A 21,104-nucleotide genomic window follows, 5' to 3' on the forward strand; every position below is an offset into this window, starting at 1 on the left:
AAGGGGGACGGGGTGAGGGGAAAGGGAGACAGAGCTGAGAGAAGAGGGGTGAGGGGAGACGGGGACGGGGTGAAGGGAAGGGGGGGGTACGGGGTGAGGGGAAAAGGGGGACGTGGTGAGGGGACAGGGGTGGACGGGATGAGGGTAGGGGATGCCTGTGGATGAGGCAAGAGTTGCCCGGGGATGAGGTGGAGGAGGTCCTCGGAATTAGAGGAACGGCGTGATGGGAATGAGGGAAAAGGGGTGCCGGGAGATGAGCGGACCGGGCTTCCCAGGGGCGAGGGAGTGGGAGGATGGGGCTGAGGGAAAAGAGGTGCCCGGCATGAGGGAAGAGGGGGCGTCGGGGCTGAGGGGATGGGGTGCTGGGGCTGAGGGGAATCGTGGAATGGTTTAGGTTGGAAGAGACCTCAAAGCTCATCTCGTTCCACCCCTTGCCACGGGCAGGGAGGGACAGCTTCCATTATCCCAGGTTGCTCCAAGCCCTGTCCAACCTGGCCTTGGATACTTCGAGGGATGGGGCAGCCACAGCTTCTCTGGGAAATCCATTCCAGCCCCTCATCCCCCTCACAGGGAGGAAATTCTTCCTGATATCTATCTAATCTAAACATACTCTCAGTTTGAAGCCATTCCCCCCTGTCCTATCACTGCATGCCCTGGTATAAAGTCCCTCTCCAGCTCTCTTGTGCCAGTGCCTTGAGGCACTGGAAGGTGCTCTAAGGTCTCCCTGCAGCCTTTGCCTCTCCAAGCTGAACAACTCCAATGAAAGGGGTGCTAGGTGTGTTCAGGGCACCATGGAGTAGGTGTCCAACCACTCCTGCTCCAGGACCCCTGGGGTCACCTCATGGCCTGGCACAAGCCCGTGGTGGGTTTGGTGTGTGGACTGCTACCAAAATCTCTGTAATAATCAGCTTCATGTTTTCATTTTTATTTCCTTTTCTTGAAGTCTTACTCTCTCATGTTGTCACCAACTTGACAGCCCAGCAGGTGTGTCCAGGGAAGACATGTTCCCCTCTCACGCAGGTGAGCCACTGGCAGTGCTGGTATAGAATTTTTAATGCCATGCCCCCAGTCACCTATTCCTGCAGGAGTTAGTAACTGGAGAGCTTGCAGAGAGCTCCTTCTCTTACCTCCTCCTCCACACACAGCTGGTATAGATATTGCTGCACATTGTTAAAATACCACCTGAGTAAGAGCAGAGCCATCGCTTTTGGACCAGTCAGGAGGGTCAACGTTTTACTACTGGCATGGATACAGTGCTATTGCTACTGAGGGCTCAACCACTTTGGGGATGCTCTGGGCTTGTCACCAGTTGTTCCTGGAGCTGATGTGTTACTTTAATGTAGCAGAAGGTGTAAACTGTAAATGGTTTTCAGGAAAGACTGCAGGGCTTATATTTGACTCTGTGCTCCTGCATGGTTTTAATACACCACCAACGCTTTGCTTTCTGTAGCCTTTCCTTACAGCCTTTCCTCTTGGAAGTTGCTATTCCAATGAAAGGCTTCCCATGTTTCTTAAAAACATATATAAATGAGTTTATATCATGAACACTTGTTCATTTAAACATTGTTAAAGATCCAGCTTTAACAATGTCAGTTTTAACCTTGACAGCCAGGAAAATCTGAGTTTTAACCAATCAAGACAGAGTTTCTCAGTGCAGTAGGGATTTTCTTCCCACACTGTCTGTTACTATCACTGCACAGCTATTGCAAGAGTGTGTGTCACATACTCTTTTAGCAAGCAACAGGATGGCTGTACCATCACACTAGTTGCATTCCAGAGGATCCTGGCTGTGAAAATCAGCATGCTGTGCTATTCTCTACCTTTTTTTTTATTCTGTTGCTTCAGAAAAAGAAAAGTTTGCATGGGTATCTCTTTCCTTTGGCTTCTGTGAAGGGAAGAAACAGACTTTGTTGACAGTGGCAGTGGCACACCTCGTTCTCACTACCTGAACAGGGTTTGTGAAAGGTTTGCAGCCAGTGTTTTCTCCTTCCTCATCTGCTCAGTCCAGATGACAAAAACTCAAGTTATCAGCTTCTCACACCATGGATCATGGGTGCCAGATGGAAGAGTCTGTAAACAGAACTAAACCTTTTCCTATTTAAAAAACCCATTAACTTGTGTTTCGCCTATCTGGGCCAGTAATTTTTAAATTTGTTTCCAGGTTTACCTTGTCACGCTCAGGTGTTGTCTAAGATAATGCTCATTTTTTGTTCTTCCACAGGTGGCTTTCACCTCCATTTCACATTGACCCGGTGATCAGGTGTTTGACCCAGTATAGATCTGTTCTCTGCTGTGAGATGAGGAGCTACAGAGCCTCTAGAATCACATGTAGGTAAAGTAAAATCTAAATCTGCTCACATTAATAACCTTCTGGAGTGTGTGGAGGAGCAGATGCTTGGGGTGAGGAGTTTTAGAGAAACACAAAAGGTAACTTGTTTCTGTTAGAGCAAGGGAAAGCTGATATTTGAAAAACTTTCCCAAATGAGCTTCTGCTTTCCTAAGCTGCATTTCTTTTGCACTCCAGCTAAAGGATCAAGAAGGTAAAGGAATGTAACTGACTGCAAAGGAACCACTGAAGCTTTTTACACAGTCTCCACTGGAGTAATGGAGTATTTTACAGCTTTTGGTGCACTTCTGCTCAGAAGATAACCTGCAAAGTCAATATTGTTCTCCTTTCACAGCTGAAAAATTAACAGAAATTAAGTTACTGACCCCAGTTCACAGAGCGGATTTGTGTTTTTCAATGGTTTCCCAGTCGAAAAAGTACCTTTTGTGCCACAGTTACAACAGCACCTGTGGCAATACCAACAGGTGAAGGTAGCTGGCCCTAAGGCAACCTCTAGGAAGCATCTTTGTTTACCTTTTCCTGTTAATAAAAGATAAGCTCAGTATGAGATGTGAATAAATCTTCTGCAAAGCCATGAGACCTAGTCAGAAGTGCTCCAAAATGCATCCTTTTGTTAACATTTTAAATACAGATGTCAGTTACTGCAGTCAGTCAACTGCAACATACAGCTGTGCATCTCTGTAGACTGCATATTTCTATATTCTTGAAACAAATATGTAACTGCCTGAAGTTACAAATGTTTTATGTATGCTTCTTTCATAACCCTAGTTATTAATCGAAAAAAGGTGAGTTGTTTTTTTTTGACACAGGTCGTGAAAATACAACTACTTCTTGTAAAATGAAACTTTATTCTAAAATGTATCCAAAATTGCAAGACACAAGCACCATTAAACAGATAAATAGACATATATTTATGTACAGAGAGCATCAAAACACAAAACAATTGTTAATATAATTCTTATACCATTTTAATGAGTATCCATCAATAAAACTTTACAATTTAAAGGAGACTTTTCAGTTGCAAAACAGTTGTAAAATCATATGTATAAATTATGTTTACTACAATTCCAATAACAGAGGCAAAGTAAAATACAAAAATAATAATCAATACTGCAAATTCAAATACAAACCCCAAAAGTAATGCTGCACAGGTACGTATGTACACTGGATGAAGTCATGCAGCCAGGCAGTGCAACAAATTAACTGCTGAGTTTAACTTATCACAAAATGGAACCACCATGTCGGCAAGCAGAAGAAAATATACTTTTGTAATAAATCATAGTGCATTTTGAAGTTAGACTTTATAAAATGATTGTTGAATGATATACTTCTAATATTCCCCATGTGATCTGAGATCCCCCCAACTCCTTTTTCACAAAATAAAATACAAATGACAAAAGCTAAAAACCCCACTGTAGAACAGAGTCTGATGTACTGGTACCATCTTCAATTTTTTTATTTTTTTTTTTTAATTCTCGGTATCAGACTTGTTTGCAAGTGTCCATGTCCACAGGGACACAGATTATTCCTTGCTACCAGAAGTAAATCTTTCACGCTCCAATGCTATCTCCATAAACTGCACCTCACACAATGCCTGGACTGCACTGGTTTGAGGAAACACAGCTGAGCCTTGGAAAAAGAACCCTTAAATCCCTAGGAAGTACAGAGAGAGAGAAAATGAATGATAGAGACACCTCATTATTCCTGAAGCTCCTACCCCTAATTGCTTTAATTACATAAATAGAGATTAACATAAGAGGCTTTTATGGCTTGGGTGAAATTTCTGCTAATTTGCTGGGCAAGCGCGAAGCCCGAGTGTCCCCACAGGGCTTTGCCTTTCACAGTGCAGAGGGCTACAGACTCTTGCGTTGGTTAAAGAAAGCCTCAAGTAACTCTACAGAAAAATATCTCTGCAATGAAAATGTGTTAAAGGAACAAAAAATCCAAACAGAAGCTCTGGAAAACCGTGACTTCTTGAGTAGCTGCAGTACTAAGACAAGGCTGTCACCTTTCAGGTCTGTGTTGGTTGGTGTAGCATAAACACGCAGGTAAAACTGGTTAAGTGTCAAAGTTAGATGAGATAAAATTACACAGTCTGACACCTTTTTTTTTCCATTACAATCTTAAGTGATAAGCACGCTCAGTGTTTTCACTAGGAATTTACAGCTAAAATGCTACATTTCTTTGCCAAAAAGACATTTACAGCAGCCTGTAAACTACTTAGGAGTTGCTCCCTGCATCCTTTGTGCAGCCAAAACCCCCTTTTGAGCCATCACTAACTTCCAAGACAACAGGAGTTTTGAGCTAAAAAGGGATGCAGAAGAACACCTGTATTGGGTAAATAATGTAGCAATTTTATACAGCAGCACTTTTGAATTTCCAACATGCAAGCACATGTAGAGAGAAGCTAAGAGACAGCATGCACTGCAGTGTTATGTCATTGTGCTTACTTCTGCTGAGGGCATTTTCACCCAGAAAAACATAAATGTTAGCCCCAGAAGACTAAAATAGTCAGTATTAATGAAGCCATCAGCTACTGTTGTAGTAAAGAACACCCCAAAAGAGGGAAGTTTGTCTGCTTGTAGCATATAGATACTGAAGCTGAAGAGAATTACAAAGGCACAGTACAAGCCTATACGTCTTGTAAATTATATATATTCATATATTTCTGCTCATACCACCTCAAGATACTGAACGGTACAATAATAATTGAAGGTACAAATGTTACTGACAGTGAAGCACTACAAATAAATGACTTCTGGAGAAGACAGCTTGTTACTTGCTACATTTTTACCCTTCCTGGGTGGTGAGCTCCTTCACCTTCCCTCCACTGGCTGACAACACCCATCGAGATATTCAACAGCATGATGATCCAGTGAAAAAACTGGAACAGTGTCAGATGACAGACAGAATGGCCTTACATATCTGAAAAGCTGTCAATGAGTGGCTGCCACAACCATCTTTCCCACTGTTTTACCTTTGGCTCAGAATGCACAGAGAAACCAGGAATAGCAACTGGAAATTCATACCCATTTTTACACAGAGCTGAGGCTGAGATAATCCACGAAGGTAACATTTTGGTTAACTTCAGCACTCGAAACACTGAACAGCAGGCAGGGATTGTACCAGCACATCCTAAAACACAACTCTCAGTTTTTCTATTCATAGCAACACGAGACGTGTATCATTTCCAGCACTGAGTGATTCACAACTTAGGAAATAAAGTGAATGGATCAATATTGCTCCTGTTAAACTCATAAAAAATGACACCCAATTTTGTGGGATGGAGCTACATGGCAACTGTGGAGGCGGCTGCTGTCCCAGCTCAGCTGTGAGAACATGGACAGTCCACAAAGGTGAAAGGTGCAAGCTACAACATTTGTGTTTTTAAACTTCACCTGTTCCTCAGCTCACAACAAGAACACATATGACTGCTGTCAGGATTTTGTAACAGCAGCGAGTGAAGGAAGGTATCAAAGTGAACTAGAATGAGATGGGTGCGGTGCAGGCCTGAGGTGGAACCTGCTGTAAACAGGCTTTGCCAACCCACCGTAAAGCTGCCTGCAGAGATCTGCTCTGTTTGGTACCGGATATTCCCTCATCTCCAAACCAGCACATGAAATCGCAATACATTTATCACACGTTTACAGAAAGAAAACAAACCAACATAAACTGCCATTGCTACATGTATTCTCTCAATCCTCAATCACAACCTCCTAGATTTATTCCTTAATGCTCTCAGGAAAGGAATCTTTAGCCACACCCGGAAAGTATGAACATTAATACCTTAGTTCCAAGCTCACAGCTGAATTTAAAAGCTGCGTACGCTATTGCTGGTGTTGATTGATCTATGCAATGGTTTCTTCATGTGTTGCTTTCAATAAATGAATCGGTGCAGACAATGAGGGAGCCCACTTAACAAATAAAGGTGAGCATTTCTAGGCAGGTGTAAACCTTCCAACAAGTTAGTTAAAGTTATACCTGTTCATAAAACCTGAAGTAAAAATAAAAGAGCAACTATGGAGCAGAAATCTAATGTTTAAGATTGAATTCAGAAACTCATCTGTAAGCTACTCAGATTCAGGTTCAAAGAACCTGCATTATTCTTGTCCTTACCGAGCTCAAATAAATACACTTTTGTGCAGAGGTACCTAAGCCAATTGTAAACTCATGGATTCATCCCACCTAATTCCAGCTCTTCATCAGTGGCAGGGTAGCTGATGCCATCATACAATCTTCCAGAGGCATCTCCTCTCCTGTCCCTCCTCTGACTTACACAGGAGACCCAGGATGGTAATTTTTAGCCAGCTGAGATTATGGCAGGATGAATCAGGCCACAGTGTGGAGCGGAAACAAGTCTGATGTGGTGGCACAGTATCACCATGACAAACTGTCTGTCACAGTCCTGCCTGAGGCTCCAATGCAGACACGCTCTGGGTCAGTGACCCGCACTATCCGTGTCTTTACAGTTCCCAGTCTGGCAAGGAACTTTTCACAGGTAAAAACCAGTGAGGCTTGACTTCATGATGATCCCCCAAAGCCAGATCCGAGGCCATGTGGGATGGGATCGCTGTCAGGCAGCATCCACACAGGCTGCTGACCTCCCAAACCCATCCCACAGGCTGCTCTGAAAATACAGACAAGGTCTGGAGGAGTTTGTAGCTGGAGTGGTTACTCATCCTAACACAACACACACACATGTTCACGTATTTATGATGCTGTGGGAAGTTTGTATCTCCACGCCTCAGCTACGGCATGGATTGGCTCTTTGCAGTAGCTGTCGGTAATGAAGATGAAGTACACACTGAGGAGAAATACAGCGGTTCTGTAACACACAACATTTGTGAGATCCCCAATATTATCAATATTAATGCTTAAGGTCAGAGGCAGTATCGAGTTTTGCATGCACTTTCTACATTAATATTTATATTGACAAGTTTAATTCTTGCTGGTTTGCAAAATTACTGAGGTTTCCATTACTTCCAGAGACTGGAACATTGAACATTTGTTTCATTTATGATGTTGAAAGTCATTCTTTGTCTAAAATACACCTACAAATACTTGGGATTATGGGATTGGGATTGCCCTGTTGTTCTCTGTAAAGGGCTGAAGTAACTGTAGAAATATTTTTTGATCTTAGAAATATAAGGAGTTTATCTACATATTGGACTGTAAGTGTGAGAAACATTTATTGCAAGTTCTCAAAGTCTTACATGAAATGGTGAAGGTGCAAAGTCATTAAGACTGCCTTGATTCAAGAGATTAACCTAGTCATTTAAACTATCAATAAAAACATTTAAAATAATCCAAGTAAGAATCCCCTTCAACTTTCCAAGCTTTTCCACCTTTCCCATCATTGCCTTTCAGACTAGACAGGACTTGAATTTCTGATGTCAGAAACCAGCAAAGAACACACAGACATTTTCAGGTCTTTGCTGTACATCATAAAATACTATAAAAAAGAATCCATAGTCCAAGAATTCAGGTTATTTTTCTCTCTCAACAGACAGAGAGTTAAATTCTCCTTAAAATACCACCTCAGGTGGAGCCTGTGGTGGGTGGGGAGGAGGACACAATAGGGAGGCAGCACCGCACCTCCTGCATGCCCTTAAAGATGGGTTTCAGTCTTGGCACTGATGCAGTTTTTGGGAAAAAACAAAGACACTAGCTCACACGTCTTTGTAAGGCAGCAGCCTGCCCAGGCTCTGTACCTGGGGCACCCCTTTGCCAGGGGACACCTGCCCAGGTGTGGCACCTCCCAGGTGTGCAGGCAGCCGCAGCTGGGATGCCATAAAACCTGCTGACCTGCAGCTGCCTGCTAAAATCCAACCACCAGCTCTCAAGAAAGGGTACGAACTGGGTTGGATTCTCTTACATTACATTTAATATTCCTGTAAATGGCTTATAGATCTGCTATCTGAAATAAATTCTGAAACCATTACGCATGCTTAACAGAGCTTCAACTCTATGTGGACAGTGAGTCTAGAGGACAGAACAAGGACTGTTGTAGTATATAATACACATGGCTGTACAATCAAATGCCACCTCTTGCTTCAAAACAAGAATTTACAGCAGTAAGCAGTGGTGACAAGATTTCTTACACAAAACCTACAGGAATTTACAGAATATGCACTGATCACCTAGGTTATAATACCAGCAGTAGACTACACAGAGTATCTTGTGCAATGTGAACAGAGTTGACAATAGTTTACTAATGCTTTAAGTAATTCACATAAATATGCTAACCCACCAGCTACCAAATCTTCCTCCTCTTCCCACCAGAACCAGATGTGTGTACAGAAGTTCAGGAAAAAAAAAGGTGGGTTTTTTTGGTAGCTTTAGACAAACATGCACAAAATAGATGCACTGCATGGGGATACCTGCCACAAAAAAAAGCCCTGAAAACTGGTCTCCAAGCATAGCATTGATTCACACTTCTCAAACAGCCACAACAAGGCTAAAAATGTTTACTGTTTGGATGCTTTTTGTCCTGGAAAAAGAATAATTAAAAAATTTACTTGATTCTTAACTAACAGAAAGCTCCAGCTTTACTCAAGCCACTATTTCATGTCTGTAATTCCAGCTCTAGTTTAGGAACTTGTGTTCTCTTCCTTATCCATTAGTGTAAATTCAAATAAAATCAAAACTACAAGTTAATCAGAAAAATTAAAATATACTTGAAAAATGGAAATGAAAAATAGCTTATAACTGCTTTTGAATGTTATGTTTATTGACAACAATTTAGCAATGCTGCTTTGCTTTCCCTCTAAGTTGTTGGATGTGCTCTGTGCTCCTGTTAGAGATGGCTTTAGTGTATTTCTACCTTAATTAAATATATCCTGTATTTGGGATTTTATTTCCTCTAATCTGCATGACAAGAATCAGCTTTTATTTCAAGCTATTTTATGTCATTGTTAGGAGCCATCTCACCTAATTTGGGAGTCTGTGGGATGCTAGCATTCCTGATCTGGAGCAGTGAGAGCTGTCAGGATGCTGCACTGCCACTCCTTATCTGTTCTTATGCTCAAAAGTCTCTATAATGAAATAAACTCTCTACAGCAGGGCTGTAATTACAGATGTGAACAACTTTCTGCAGGTTTATTGGGCAAAATGCTCTTATTTTTGTGCAAAGATCTGGCACAGTACATTTAACGGGAAAATCCAAATGAGAGAGGATAAACATGAAGATTAAACAACAGGAAAAAAACCCTAAAACATCCAGTTCACCCAGTTGACAGTTTGACTCCTCAAGGATCAGAGCAGTTGTTCCACAGCCAGTGATTTTTCCCATCAAAAGCAATTACTGATGATTTCAGTATCTCTGTAACAGCCCAAACTCCTAAATTGTACAATCTATTTCCTAGCACACTCAGGGTACTGAGAAAACACATCACCTTTCCAAATCCCCATGTTTTGAGCTGTTTCCGTACGAAAATTGTTGCTAAAAACTGCCAGGATTTTCTCTTAGCAAAAGGAAACTTCTTGTCTCAGCAATGTAAAATCTTAAAGGATCCCCAGAACCTACTGGCAAGAAGAGTTGTGCAAGTTCTCAAGAGAACAGCGAGGTAGCGAACAAACACCTTGTTTCTGGTGGATTATCCCCGGGTCCTGAACACCCTGACCCTGGGAACAAGCTTGCTCGACCACTCGGTCACTCTCCTGAGACCACAGAACCCTGGACCTCCCATGAGACACACTGAAAGCACTGGACAGACAAATTAAATCACTGCCTGTGAATTAGGCTCATACAAAGCCACACAAATCAGAAATCAAGAGATATGCTTTTGGGGATGTGGCAGGAGCTTTCAACACCAAGTCCACCTGTACTACTTACAACTAGGCAGCAAATGTGGTTTTGATCTGATTTCTCCCAAAAACCACATCATCAGCAAACATTTATGACACTGAATTCAAACAAATACGAAAAAAAAAATCAAACCAAAGCAAAACAAAAACTCAAAAAGTGATTTTTTTTCTCTCTCAATTTCTTCTGCACGCAAAAATTAAATAGTGGTTAGAAACTGACCACTTCAAATTATAACCAAAAACTGCGTTTTTATTAAATGTGAAAACATGTACCCAAGAAAACCTTTATACATTTTTATGGCAAGTTTTCCCATTACATGAGAGGCTTTCTTACACACTTCAAGCTTAAATGAAGAACAGCGACCAAACAGAAGTTTGGACTAAAACTGCAAAGCTGTTGGCTGTGTTGGGGTAACTATGGCTGCACGATTTAAAACAAGGTGGAAGGACAAATTCACAAAAATAGTCGATGTAGTAGTGAACAAAGCTCTAACAAACTAAGAAACAGAAGAAAGCCAAATCTGCTCCTCATGTCAGTACTATTGATACATAAATGCTCCTGCACTGGTGATAACTTTAAAATAATGTCTGCTTAGGAAAGACCATCCATGCTCAAAAGCACGGTCCTACTTTCCTAATTTCCTGAAGGAAATTTCCTGTATTCTTAAATCTGTTTAAAATCAACAATGTACAGGCTTAATTTCAAACCAAGGCCAACTCAATGGAAAGACCAGAGTTTTAATGTGCTGAATAAGATGATCCATTTTTATCTCTAAATTTGGTAATTTGTTCCCAATATATAGACAATATGCAAGCATGCGCTCAAAGCGGTATTTTAAATACTTTTTTCTTATTTTTCAGGTTGAAACATTATTTCGGTAATTTCAATGGACCCTCTGTATTTTGTTCTAAGTACTCAGTTTACACATCTACCAAATAATGTCACACCTTAGGTAAGTTACAAATTTGACCCAGATCAGAGTGAAGTCCTACCCAAAAAATGACCTTATGTGAGTGGTTTCATCCAAGTTTCAGCAGGAGAACTGGCACAAGCAGCAGCCTGTAGGACTGTGCCAGTAATAACTAGAAAGCAGAGAGAGCTGCATAGAGTCAAATCTAAATCTGTCATCTGTCTTTTAATTTTTATAGTTGTTTTGGATCATTAAATCCTGAATTAGATCCTTAGTGTGAGATGTCACTATTGAAATAATTTTGGGGGGTTTATTTGAGAACTGTACTTTGTCAGGATTCCCATCCTTAAGGTCCAAGCGGGACAGGAGCCACAGTTATATCATCACTTACAGTGAATTAAAGAAAATTTACCTGTACTTTTTACATCATTAAGCTATATTTTACATTATCGAAATGCGAATGTGTAGGGTCAAATATTGAAGAATCCAATCCATATTTAGCCATCATAACAACAAATCAGGGCTGACCAGGAACAGGAGGAAACACTCAAAAATAATTAACTGGTATGAGAAATAGAAATTAGGTGTAACGTATCAGCTGAAAAGTCATTTTGACTGGTAAGGGGAGAAAAAAGGAATAAAAAGTTCAACACTGAACTTACTAGGGCTCTGCAACAAAATAAAAAATGGCACTTTTTTTGGAGTGCAACTGCAGGTCTTCCTCTTGCTCAGGCGATTAATAACTCAATGCATACATGCAAATACCTGGGTATTTTCTTGATCTACATGTCAGGCCATGTGATTTACCTGTGATTCAGACAGCTTCTTCCTTGCCCCAAGCCCTGTTCTTGCCAGGGCTTGGACACGGTGATAAAATCTGGGTGATGTGCAGATAAATCTGGGTAAGAATGCTCATTTTCACAGCTTTATGCAGCACGTTAAATACTGGTTTCACTGTGAAGTTCAGAAGTGAATTCCAATTTCAGCTGATTTCTACAAGGCCAGAAGACTTGCCAGAGTTCTCACAGTATGAAAGATGTCCTACTCCCTATTTTTGCTACTCTAAGATTTAATCACTTCTGTTTTTAAAAACCTTGTCTGAAAGACCCATTTAAAGATTCACCATTATCTATTTCTATATTAAAGAGCAAAATCTATCTAAAAGCCCAGAGGAAAAAACCTATCCTGCACTACTTAAAATAAAATTGCTCCCAGAATTGGGAGCTTGGGAATAGTCTTTCTTTCCACACCGATACTCAAGGTATGATGAAAATCCTACAAGGATTTGTAAGCAAAAGAAACAAAAATGAACAAGCAAAAAGCCCAGTGCATATTACAAAAAAAAAAATCAGCTGCTGTCGGTGGGGCTATGTGGGTATGAAAAACGTTGGACACACCAAGTAAATCAGGTGCCTGAAAGGACGCTTTACTCATATATTAAAATGAGGATAACATATTTTCATAGCAATATCCAGTATATGTTGGCGATTCCATTTAAGGGGCTTCCTTGACAGCTTTGGTGGCCAGACTTCTATCCTGCAAAAGTGCCCAACAGGACACTTACCTGGGGTGCGAACAGGCTTTGACACTTGATTCACAGCCCCCATCTACCTCAGTCCAGGAGCCAGTGACATCACCTGACTGGAACTGGGCAGAAAAGAGTCCCCAGGTCCTTCCTGGAAGGCTACCACAGATAATACAGGTGTCAACACAGGCTGCAAGGACACCTGGACTCTGGGAACACACCAGTGGTGTGAGTGACAACAGCAAAGGGTCTGAGGAAATTAACACCTGATTTTGTGTTTGTAACTCAAGTCAATAGTGTCTCCATCTTTGGAGACAGCAACAAAGTGTTATCCAAACAGAAACAGATGAATGTGACCTTCATAATCACTGGGAATACAGTCTACAAAACCATATAATGACTATATAGTTGATGTTTACAACTAATCAAAGTAGTTCTTACTACTAAAAGGTAATGCTACCAAAATCTTTGATACTTTAACATAATTTTAAGCCTCTGAGCATGAATAGCCCTAACAAGAGAGTGAAGTGTTAAATCTTTTTTATTTCCATATATGATATACACATATAATAAATGGAAATAAAAATGAGTTAGGAGATTGTAGTATTCCTTACACATCCCAGTACGTGCAGCTGCCATCACAACAAGCCCATCCCATATGCTCCTTTATCACAATTCATGAAAAAAATCCCCTTGCACATGGACATACCACACCCCAGAACTGATCTGTAAGTCCAAGGAGGGAAATCTGCTTTTTGTCTGTGGCCTGAATTTCTGCTGAGCCACTTTGTGCCCACATTGCTGATCATCAGCCTGTTGATCACTACAAACTCAAAACCTCTGTTTTCTTGGGGGAACTGTGAATCACTAGGAACTAAATAAATGTACCATAATCTTGGTTTCAGAGCTCTGCCTCAGGAGATATGGGACGGCTTCCAGAAGCATTTCTTTTAGGACCTTTTCTCCCTTCTGTTCCCAGCTTTCACACCTAACAGGTTGTTCCACTCTTAAAATGGCCCAGAGCTTTGTTCCTCTTCTGTTCATGGCAAAAGGTAAGACCTTTTGTACTGCAACATTTTGGCTCAAAAAAGGCTGCTGACTGGAAAGTTTTGGGGGAATTAATTCTGGCAGACATGGTAGAAAACACACATCCAAGCAGCAGCATGGTGACCTGATTCACAGAATGGGCTTGTGAAACACTGTTTATAATTAGGACCATGAACTGTTACTATGCATTTGAGAATCACTGAAAACGGGAAATATAATTGTAAGTTGTTAGAAAGTGTTTTGGTGATAAGGACTCTACTGTATTTTCACTAACTACCACCCCTAGAGAAGACCATGCTAAATAGAAAACTCATTTCCAAGGGCAGGGGGAAGCCCTGTTCTTTATTGCTAGATTCTAAAGCAATTGGAGCTCACTTACAGTAACCTTATAGTACTCTATATAAACTGAGAAGCTTGTATCAAATTCAGGCTTCCATTTAAAATAGATATTGCAGATATTAGGCTTCAATTAAAGAAGAAAAATAACCTTCAGTGCTTCTTTTCTTTTTAAAGGCAAAGTATTAAAAAAAAAATCCCCAAACTATGTGAAAGTTATCAAATTTCTCAAAAAAATTAAGATGAGCTTTCTTCTATTTCTTGAGACAGTACAATTTGTGATTCACAGGGTAGCTGGTATCAAACACAAGTTAATGAAAGCTCTTATAAGCAATTTTATTCCTATCCATAATGGCAGACATTAACAAAATCAAAAGAATTTATCATTTGAGTTCAACTTAAAAAATAACTTATAAAGCAGTGATATATGCAATGTAGAACAGTTCAAGAGGGAACAAGGAAAGCAAATTTTAATAATTAAAATGTAAACGTGAAAAAAAAAATGGAATAGAAGTCCCTACTTCTCATTTCTACTTAAGATGTGATGTGATACTATTTTACAATGTCCTGTGGGTGTCTGGATGTGCGTGTGTGTTTCTGTGTCACACACACACACACAACATTGACCCACACATGTCACACATAGACAGTCTTGCAGTTCCACCTCGGACAGGTCTGTCACAGCACTCTTTACAGTTGTCTCAAGCATGGGACCCCCTTCCTTGACAAAATGGGGGAGATGGTAGGAAAAGAAAAACAAACCAGGTGGGTCTGATTGTGTCTGAGATCCTTTAGTTAAACTGTACACTGGGACGAGCAATTTTCTTCTGCAGTAGCTCTCTGGAGAGGGCCAACTCACTGTGGTCTTCGTGGTGACACTGGTGAGCGGGTCACACACTCATTGTCATGCTAGGGGAGTACTGCAAAGAGAGCAATCCACATTTTAACAACCTCTTCTCCCCCACCCCAGGGAACCAAAACCATGTCTGCACCATAGCAATGGATTCAGAGGTCAACATACTCCTTGAGCTTCCTCCTCAATTTGTGGCTGCAGCCTTTGCTAAGGCTGTAGTTCAGTTTGTGGCATCGTAACTACCGTTGTGCTTCTCTCATGTACAAATACAGCTATTGCTGATAAAGGCAACTCCCTTGGAGGCTGTTTTGGTGTTAACTGGGTGATGTGATGAACCAAAACATCACTTTCCACGCCCCTTCCTGGCCCGTGTTGGCTACTGGGGGAATTTAGCTGGGCAGACCGGCTGCATTCATGGTTAGCTGAACCACAGAAATATTTTGGGGAGCTTTTTATTACCTTGTGGAAAGAAAGGAGTAAAGATATGTATGACTATGATTAAATTAGGCTTTTAGTCTGTATTATTTTGTGTTACCAGTTTCAGGAGGCAAGCTGCATCAGAGACTAGTGGTCATTCCATGGTGACTCAGGGACCAGTGGCCACTCTCCTTGGTGTGAACCAAAAATTCAATCGCCACGCAGTCACACTATTACAGTGACACAACTTAAACTGCAGCCCTCACACAAGCTACAGCTGCCCTCAGGTTAGCAGTATTTCATTAAAATAATCAAAAGGACACCACAATGCCTAGAAAAACTGCACATCCAGACACCTAATTTGTTTTTAAATTGAAAGCTATGGACTGCAAAAGCACTTAATTTGGCCTAAAATCCTCTAAGTAGAGGTAGGTGTTCAAGAAGTATCAGCATTTTGAAAATAGAAAAACAGCTGCCTTTGTAAAACCAGGTATGCCATAAATATCCTGCCAAGGCTTGAGCTCCAAGCTGACCATTTCCAAGTGTCCAAGCTTATAAAAAAGCGTTTTGAATGGGTCTTCCGTGTCATCTGAGCTACACAGAATGAACTCCAGCTCAGAAGGCTTAAAGCAAAGCACCTGCTCAAGTGGGGAAATACTTTGGACAAGGAATCAGTTGACAGTCTCTAGGTGTTTATGATTTTTAACTTGTTATTAGCCAAGCACCTTTCCCCACCCCAACCAAAACTCCTAGTGAACTGAACAGACAATCTGCCTGAGAAAGGACTTTATAATAATGCCTTTTCTGAGTAGCCAGGTGGGAAAATATGAATCAGAAAGAAGGCAGTTCTCAAGGACAACAGCGTGACCCGTGTTGGAGAGGAACCGGTACCTGGAGCAGACTAGAATGTACCTGGGATGTGTAACAGAAGCCTTGTAGGCACACAACTCAATAAAACCTTGAGAAAACTGGGTCTCTGGTTCCTCCAGGCAGGAAAACAGCATCCAGGAGCACCTAGAATCCAGTAAGTGTCTGAAAACACTGATTTTCTCTGGAATACAACTGATGTCCTCTTCTTCCCATGACCCATGTTTTGGTGACCTGGCCTCCGTGCCCTCAGCCAAACTGAGAGTCAGGGGCTGCCATGAATGGGGATCACGTTTAATGGAGGCTCTGTGGTTTTGGCAGACACTGAAACATCAGTCTTTTTGGGTTATACAAGACAATTTTCTCTAACACTCCACACAACCTGAGTGTGTGCCCACCAACAGCTAACATGCAGAAACTTCCTTTTCACTAGTGAAAGAAGAAAACCCCAAAAAAACCCTCAAAATCTGATTCCCATGAAATTTGCCGTGGAGTTCAACTGTGTTGAGATCTAACAAAACTGTTTACTTGCCGTAATTCCTGAGCTGCAGGTCACCACTTAGTAGTTAATGAAGTTACACTCCTATTTAGGGACCTAAACGTGGATTTAGAAACCCAACTTCAGGCACATGAGTATGGAAATACCACAGTCTTGCTCTGTAATGTATTTTACACCACATTTTGCTGCCTCAAGCATTATTCATTTAAAAAAAAAAAAAAGCATAATTTGACCCAGAATGAACGCTAGAGGGAACCTTTGCCTTTTATGGCTCTAATAGCACATGGCATATTTGCAACACGGAATCTACTGATGCTCTAATCACATACTTCAGTGTAAACCCTGCTCTTTCACTGACAACTGACCTCTTAACCCAGAAAAATCGTTTCTGCAGCAAACCTACACCTCCCAGCTTTTGCTTTTTTATTCAAATATAGAAGCTATTAAAAGACATGCACTACAAGCACACTACAAAACTTGTAGTTTTTGTTTTTTTAAAACAAAAAGTCAGAAATAAAGGTTCACAAAGTAAAACAAGCCACCAACCAATGTAATTAAATACTTACGCTCTCACTCTGGAAAGGGTTTAGGAAGTTTCCACCCATCTCACTGTCATCTCTGGGAGTGCCAGGCTGGTTGCTCATGCTCATATTACTGGGAGAGTTCTGTTAAATAAGAATAAGTGTTGAAAATTACAGTTCAATTCTCAGCCTCACCACGTGTGCCAAACGCATGTTTCGCTCAGCACTGTGGTGCAATGGTGTTTTCAAGGACGAAAAATCAGCCCCTGCAGGGTTCTGCATGATTCACTCACTAATTTTAGCCTGTAAAGTAACGTTTTCTTCCCTGAAGCAAGGATTGTTTACCTGTAACTTTTGTTTTCAGGTCATAGCCAGCATCCGCTTCTGCTGAAGTCAGGAAAATCTATAAAAGGCTGCAGCAGGTGTATGAGAAAGTTCTGCCACAACATTAAATCATGTGGTTAAATGCAGCCATGTCTGTGAGTGTGTGCCTTGCCATATGTGAATTATGAAATAGGTACTTAGAGGAAGACATAGGATGGATCTGGTCTGCACAGACCTCTTCAAGGGCCTGTCCCTGGAGTCTTTGCTCACCGTGGTCATAATTTACTGAAATAGTAACAACCTAAAACCTCCTGAAAATAATTTTTTTTCCTTACAGAAGTGCACAACTACCTCTCCAACATTCAGGAAGAGAATGGGTGAAACAAGGTAATTGTCAGAGAAATTATTCTGAGTCAACAGCTCACATATTGCACACACTACAATTAGTCAGGTGCCTTTACAAAGCTGATTTGCAGTTCCCTACCATGCCTGGGGCACAGACAATTCCCTTTCCATCCCTATTAAAGACTCATGATGGAAAAAGAGAAGTCAGAGAAAGGGAGGAGTGAAGTCATGAACTTCATGATCAAGTGCTTACATATATCATAGTTCTTCCCTTGGCTTTTTTTTTAACCCAGAAAAACTTGGATGCAATATCAATATAAATACAAAATTAATTACATACATGACAATTAAAAGCTTAATGAGTTTATTAACATCAGACAATTAAGTCTGCTATTCAGCGAAGCCAGTATATAGGAAATATGATCAAGGATATAGGACATACAGATCAAAACCGCTGATATCTATTGCTTTAGCTCAACCACAGTTACTGTACCTTAGGCAGGAATTAATTCAGGGAAGCCCTGTTGCCTGTGTGATGTAGGAGGTCATACTACACAACCAAGTCAGTCCCTCTAGCCTTACAATCCATGAATATAAAGTTTAAAACCCACTAAAGCCTTGTCACACTTATTTTATTAATGCTCCTGCACTTTTGCTCATTCCTGGGAGATTTGCCCCTATTTTATCTTGCTCTGTGTGGCACTAAGCTTTGAAATTCTGCCACTACTAGAGCACACCAGCCCCAAAGGGTCAAATTCCTGACAAAATCCCTTTTATAGTGACTCCAGGCTGCTTTTATGGCCAGTTGGGGTCCAGCAATGGAGTACGAACTGGGCTTTTCCAAGCGAAGTGTGTCCTTGATGCCTGCACAAATTCCATGGGCATTGCAATAAACACTGGTGACCAATGTTTATTTCATATGCATAATTTCAGTTAATTTATTCCCATCCTCCCCAATCTACTTCATAAAAACTTTATGCTCTGCAATTCAGCCAGTTAAATCAAAATCTTCTGCAGAAAACTCTGGATTCTGTGAGCTGTACTGATACTGAGTGAATTAATTTTCTATGGGCAACTCTCTACACCTGAAATTAGCAGCATTTTTCTTTCAGTTATTTGAAGAAGACATAAAGCAAATGTAATTCCTGTGAGTTATTCATTAAGCTTAACACATTATGAGACTTACAGGTAAATTTTTGTACCCAAATTTTCAGAGCTCCTGCCACTCGTATTAGCACATACTTAATGCCTCTGAGTTGAATACTGGCTTTAAAAATTATCTCATGGAAAATGAAATGCTTGGGCTTTTTTTTTCCTTAAAAAATGCTGCAGTTTGCAATAAAATACTGAAAAAAACCACAGACATTAATTAAAAAGGTGCTCTATGGTGATTATATCACTGGCGGATTTTACTGAACCCATCACTGCATGGCCCAGCACAGCACAACTGGGGCAATGTAGTCATTTTCATCCATCACTTAACTTTCTGCAGAGCCTGAAGATGTTACAAAATATAAGAATACAGGGTCCTTGTTATTTATGACAGTTTACCAAAAAAGTTCATTAATTCCCAAGTTAATGATGATCATATATGGAGCAGTTTTATTTTTATAGAAGTGATGCACACAATCACAGCATTATTTTTGTAGATGCAAAACCCCTGCAGGTTAAACTTACATCCATTTCTAACTAATGGTCGTGATAGCAAAAGAGTGCTTCTCCTAAAACTACTTCTAAATCCAGCTTTTGGGAAGTAAACCTAATGATTAGGATATTTAAACTAATGATTAGGATATTAACACTACCTTACAGAGGTGGCAAAAGCAATCCTGCAATATCCTGAAGACACTGTCCCAAATTTACAGTTAACTGGAGTTGATTATCAGAACTGTTTCCATTTATCTTAATAGTATTGAAAACTACAACATGATAAATCAGTTTATGGACTGGGTACAATTATACATAATATAGATATAATAAAATAAAGATGCATAACAAAGAGCTTCATAACAGAGACAAGGGAAAATAGTTTAGAGTGGAACACTCTAAAAATTCTAAATATTTGATCAGATACTCACTTTGGAAATACTGTCCATGTCTCCTGAGCCTTAAATTAAAACAGACAATTAATCAGTTTTGAACTGAAGTTAATCCTATACTTTTTTCATAGAAAATATATAGTGTATCAAAAATATTTTAAACCATAACCAACTCAGGAAAAGTTTATAGTCAGTATAATCAATTCAATCAATTAATTTGAGGTTACAGCAACTTTTGCTGCATTACACATACTGATAACAGTATCTCTTAGAAAAAAACCAGATGATCCTGAAAACTTGAGTAACAGAAACCAAATGAAATTAAACATAATCAGTATGAGACTATTAATTTTTTCACATGCTGTAGCTGTCAGGTAAAGCCAAGAATAAAGGAAATGCAACTTTAGGATGGATGTAGCAAGAAAAGCTTATTTTAGCAGCAAAAGACACCTATTTTCAGGAAGTACAAATTCTGGAAGAGTACTGAATGCAAAACTAGAAGAGTATACCAGGAAAAGGACCAAAAATGGAGCTGTGGGAGAAGACTGAAATAGCTCACTATTTGATACAGTCAAGCAAATCAAGGCTGAGAAGGAATATGATTCCTCCTCTCTATAAAAACACCATATACATAGATGTTACCAAGAGTTATTTTCTCACAGTCCAAAGGATAATTTTTGGTGGAAATAGGGAAAATATTTCTTTCTCATCATCAAGAGCTGTGAACAGATATCCAACAGAAGGGTTTTGGTCAAAAAAGCTGGAGAGGCCCAAGAAAATAATTAAGCGCATGGCAGGTATATGTAAAATCCTTCCACAACTGTTTCAATTTAATTTTTCATTTTAGCTAAGAAATTAGGCTTAGAAAGTGACAGAAAAAAGGTGTGGCTGCCTTTTACACAGGTTTTCATTGATCTGAATGCAATGTGCATCAATATTAATTAAACCAAGAATCCATTTTAGTATTGAAATAGGTAAATAGAGGCTGCAAAGTAATCTAAAATTTCACAGACATTCTTTCTTTTAAAAAAATGTAATTTTATTAGCAATAGGTGTGTACTGCTGAATTTTAACTGTTCCGAAAAAGTCTAGTGCTAAGGGAGGTGACAGCTTTTTTTTCCTCGTCTTTAAATTTCTCCTTTTGTTTCAGCTTTTCCAGTTTTCAGGAGATTTTTACACGCTTTCATCCACAGAACTCCAAGAACCAGTCACAGAAAATAGCACTGCCGTTGACAATTCACCATGTTGTCAATAGTTACTGTCATTA

At 40.2% G+C, this 21,104-nt stretch overlaps 1 protein-coding gene and 1 long non-coding RNA gene across 4 annotated transcripts in view; one reads left to right on the forward strand and one right to left on the reverse strand.

The window, feature by feature from the left end:
* Positions 1–53: 53 nt before the first annotated feature.
* LOC127481502 (uncharacterized) lies at positions 54–21,103 on the forward strand. The gene is made up of 6 exons (XR_007908230.1): positions 54–1,020; positions 2,222–2,328; positions 11,015–11,106; positions 13,495–13,641; positions 17,791–17,840; positions 20,988–21,103. It is a non-coding gene; the product is annotated as an uncharacterized LOC127481502 (long non-coding RNA).
* The window catches only part of SSBP2 (single stranded DNA binding protein 2), a 135,691-nt gene continuing 117,765 nt past the window's right edge, over positions 3,179–21,104 (reverse strand). For all 3 annotated transcript variants that reach the window (XM_051810850.1, XM_051810849.1, XM_051810852.1), the window contains 3 exons: positions 19,877–19,905; positions 17,175–17,273; positions 3,179–14,892 (listed from right to left, as the gene is read on the reverse strand). In XM_051810850.1, coding sequence (XP_051666810.1) covers positions 14,863–14,892; positions 17,175–17,273; positions 19,877–19,905 — 158 coding nt within the window. In that variant the 3' untranslated portion in view covers positions 3,179–14,862. The remainder of the gene's footprint in view (positions 14,893–17,174; positions 17,274–19,876; positions 19,906–21,104) is intronic.

The sequence above is a fragment of the Manacus candei genome, unplaced genomic scaffold (assembly GCF_025592945.1).
Source record: "Manacus candei isolate 608988 ecotype Guabito, Panama unplaced genomic scaffold, ASM2559294v1 h1tg000079l, whole genome shotgun sequence".
NCBI classification, from domain to species: domain Eukaryota; kingdom Metazoa; phylum Chordata; class Aves; order Passeriformes; family Pipridae; genus Manacus; species Manacus candei.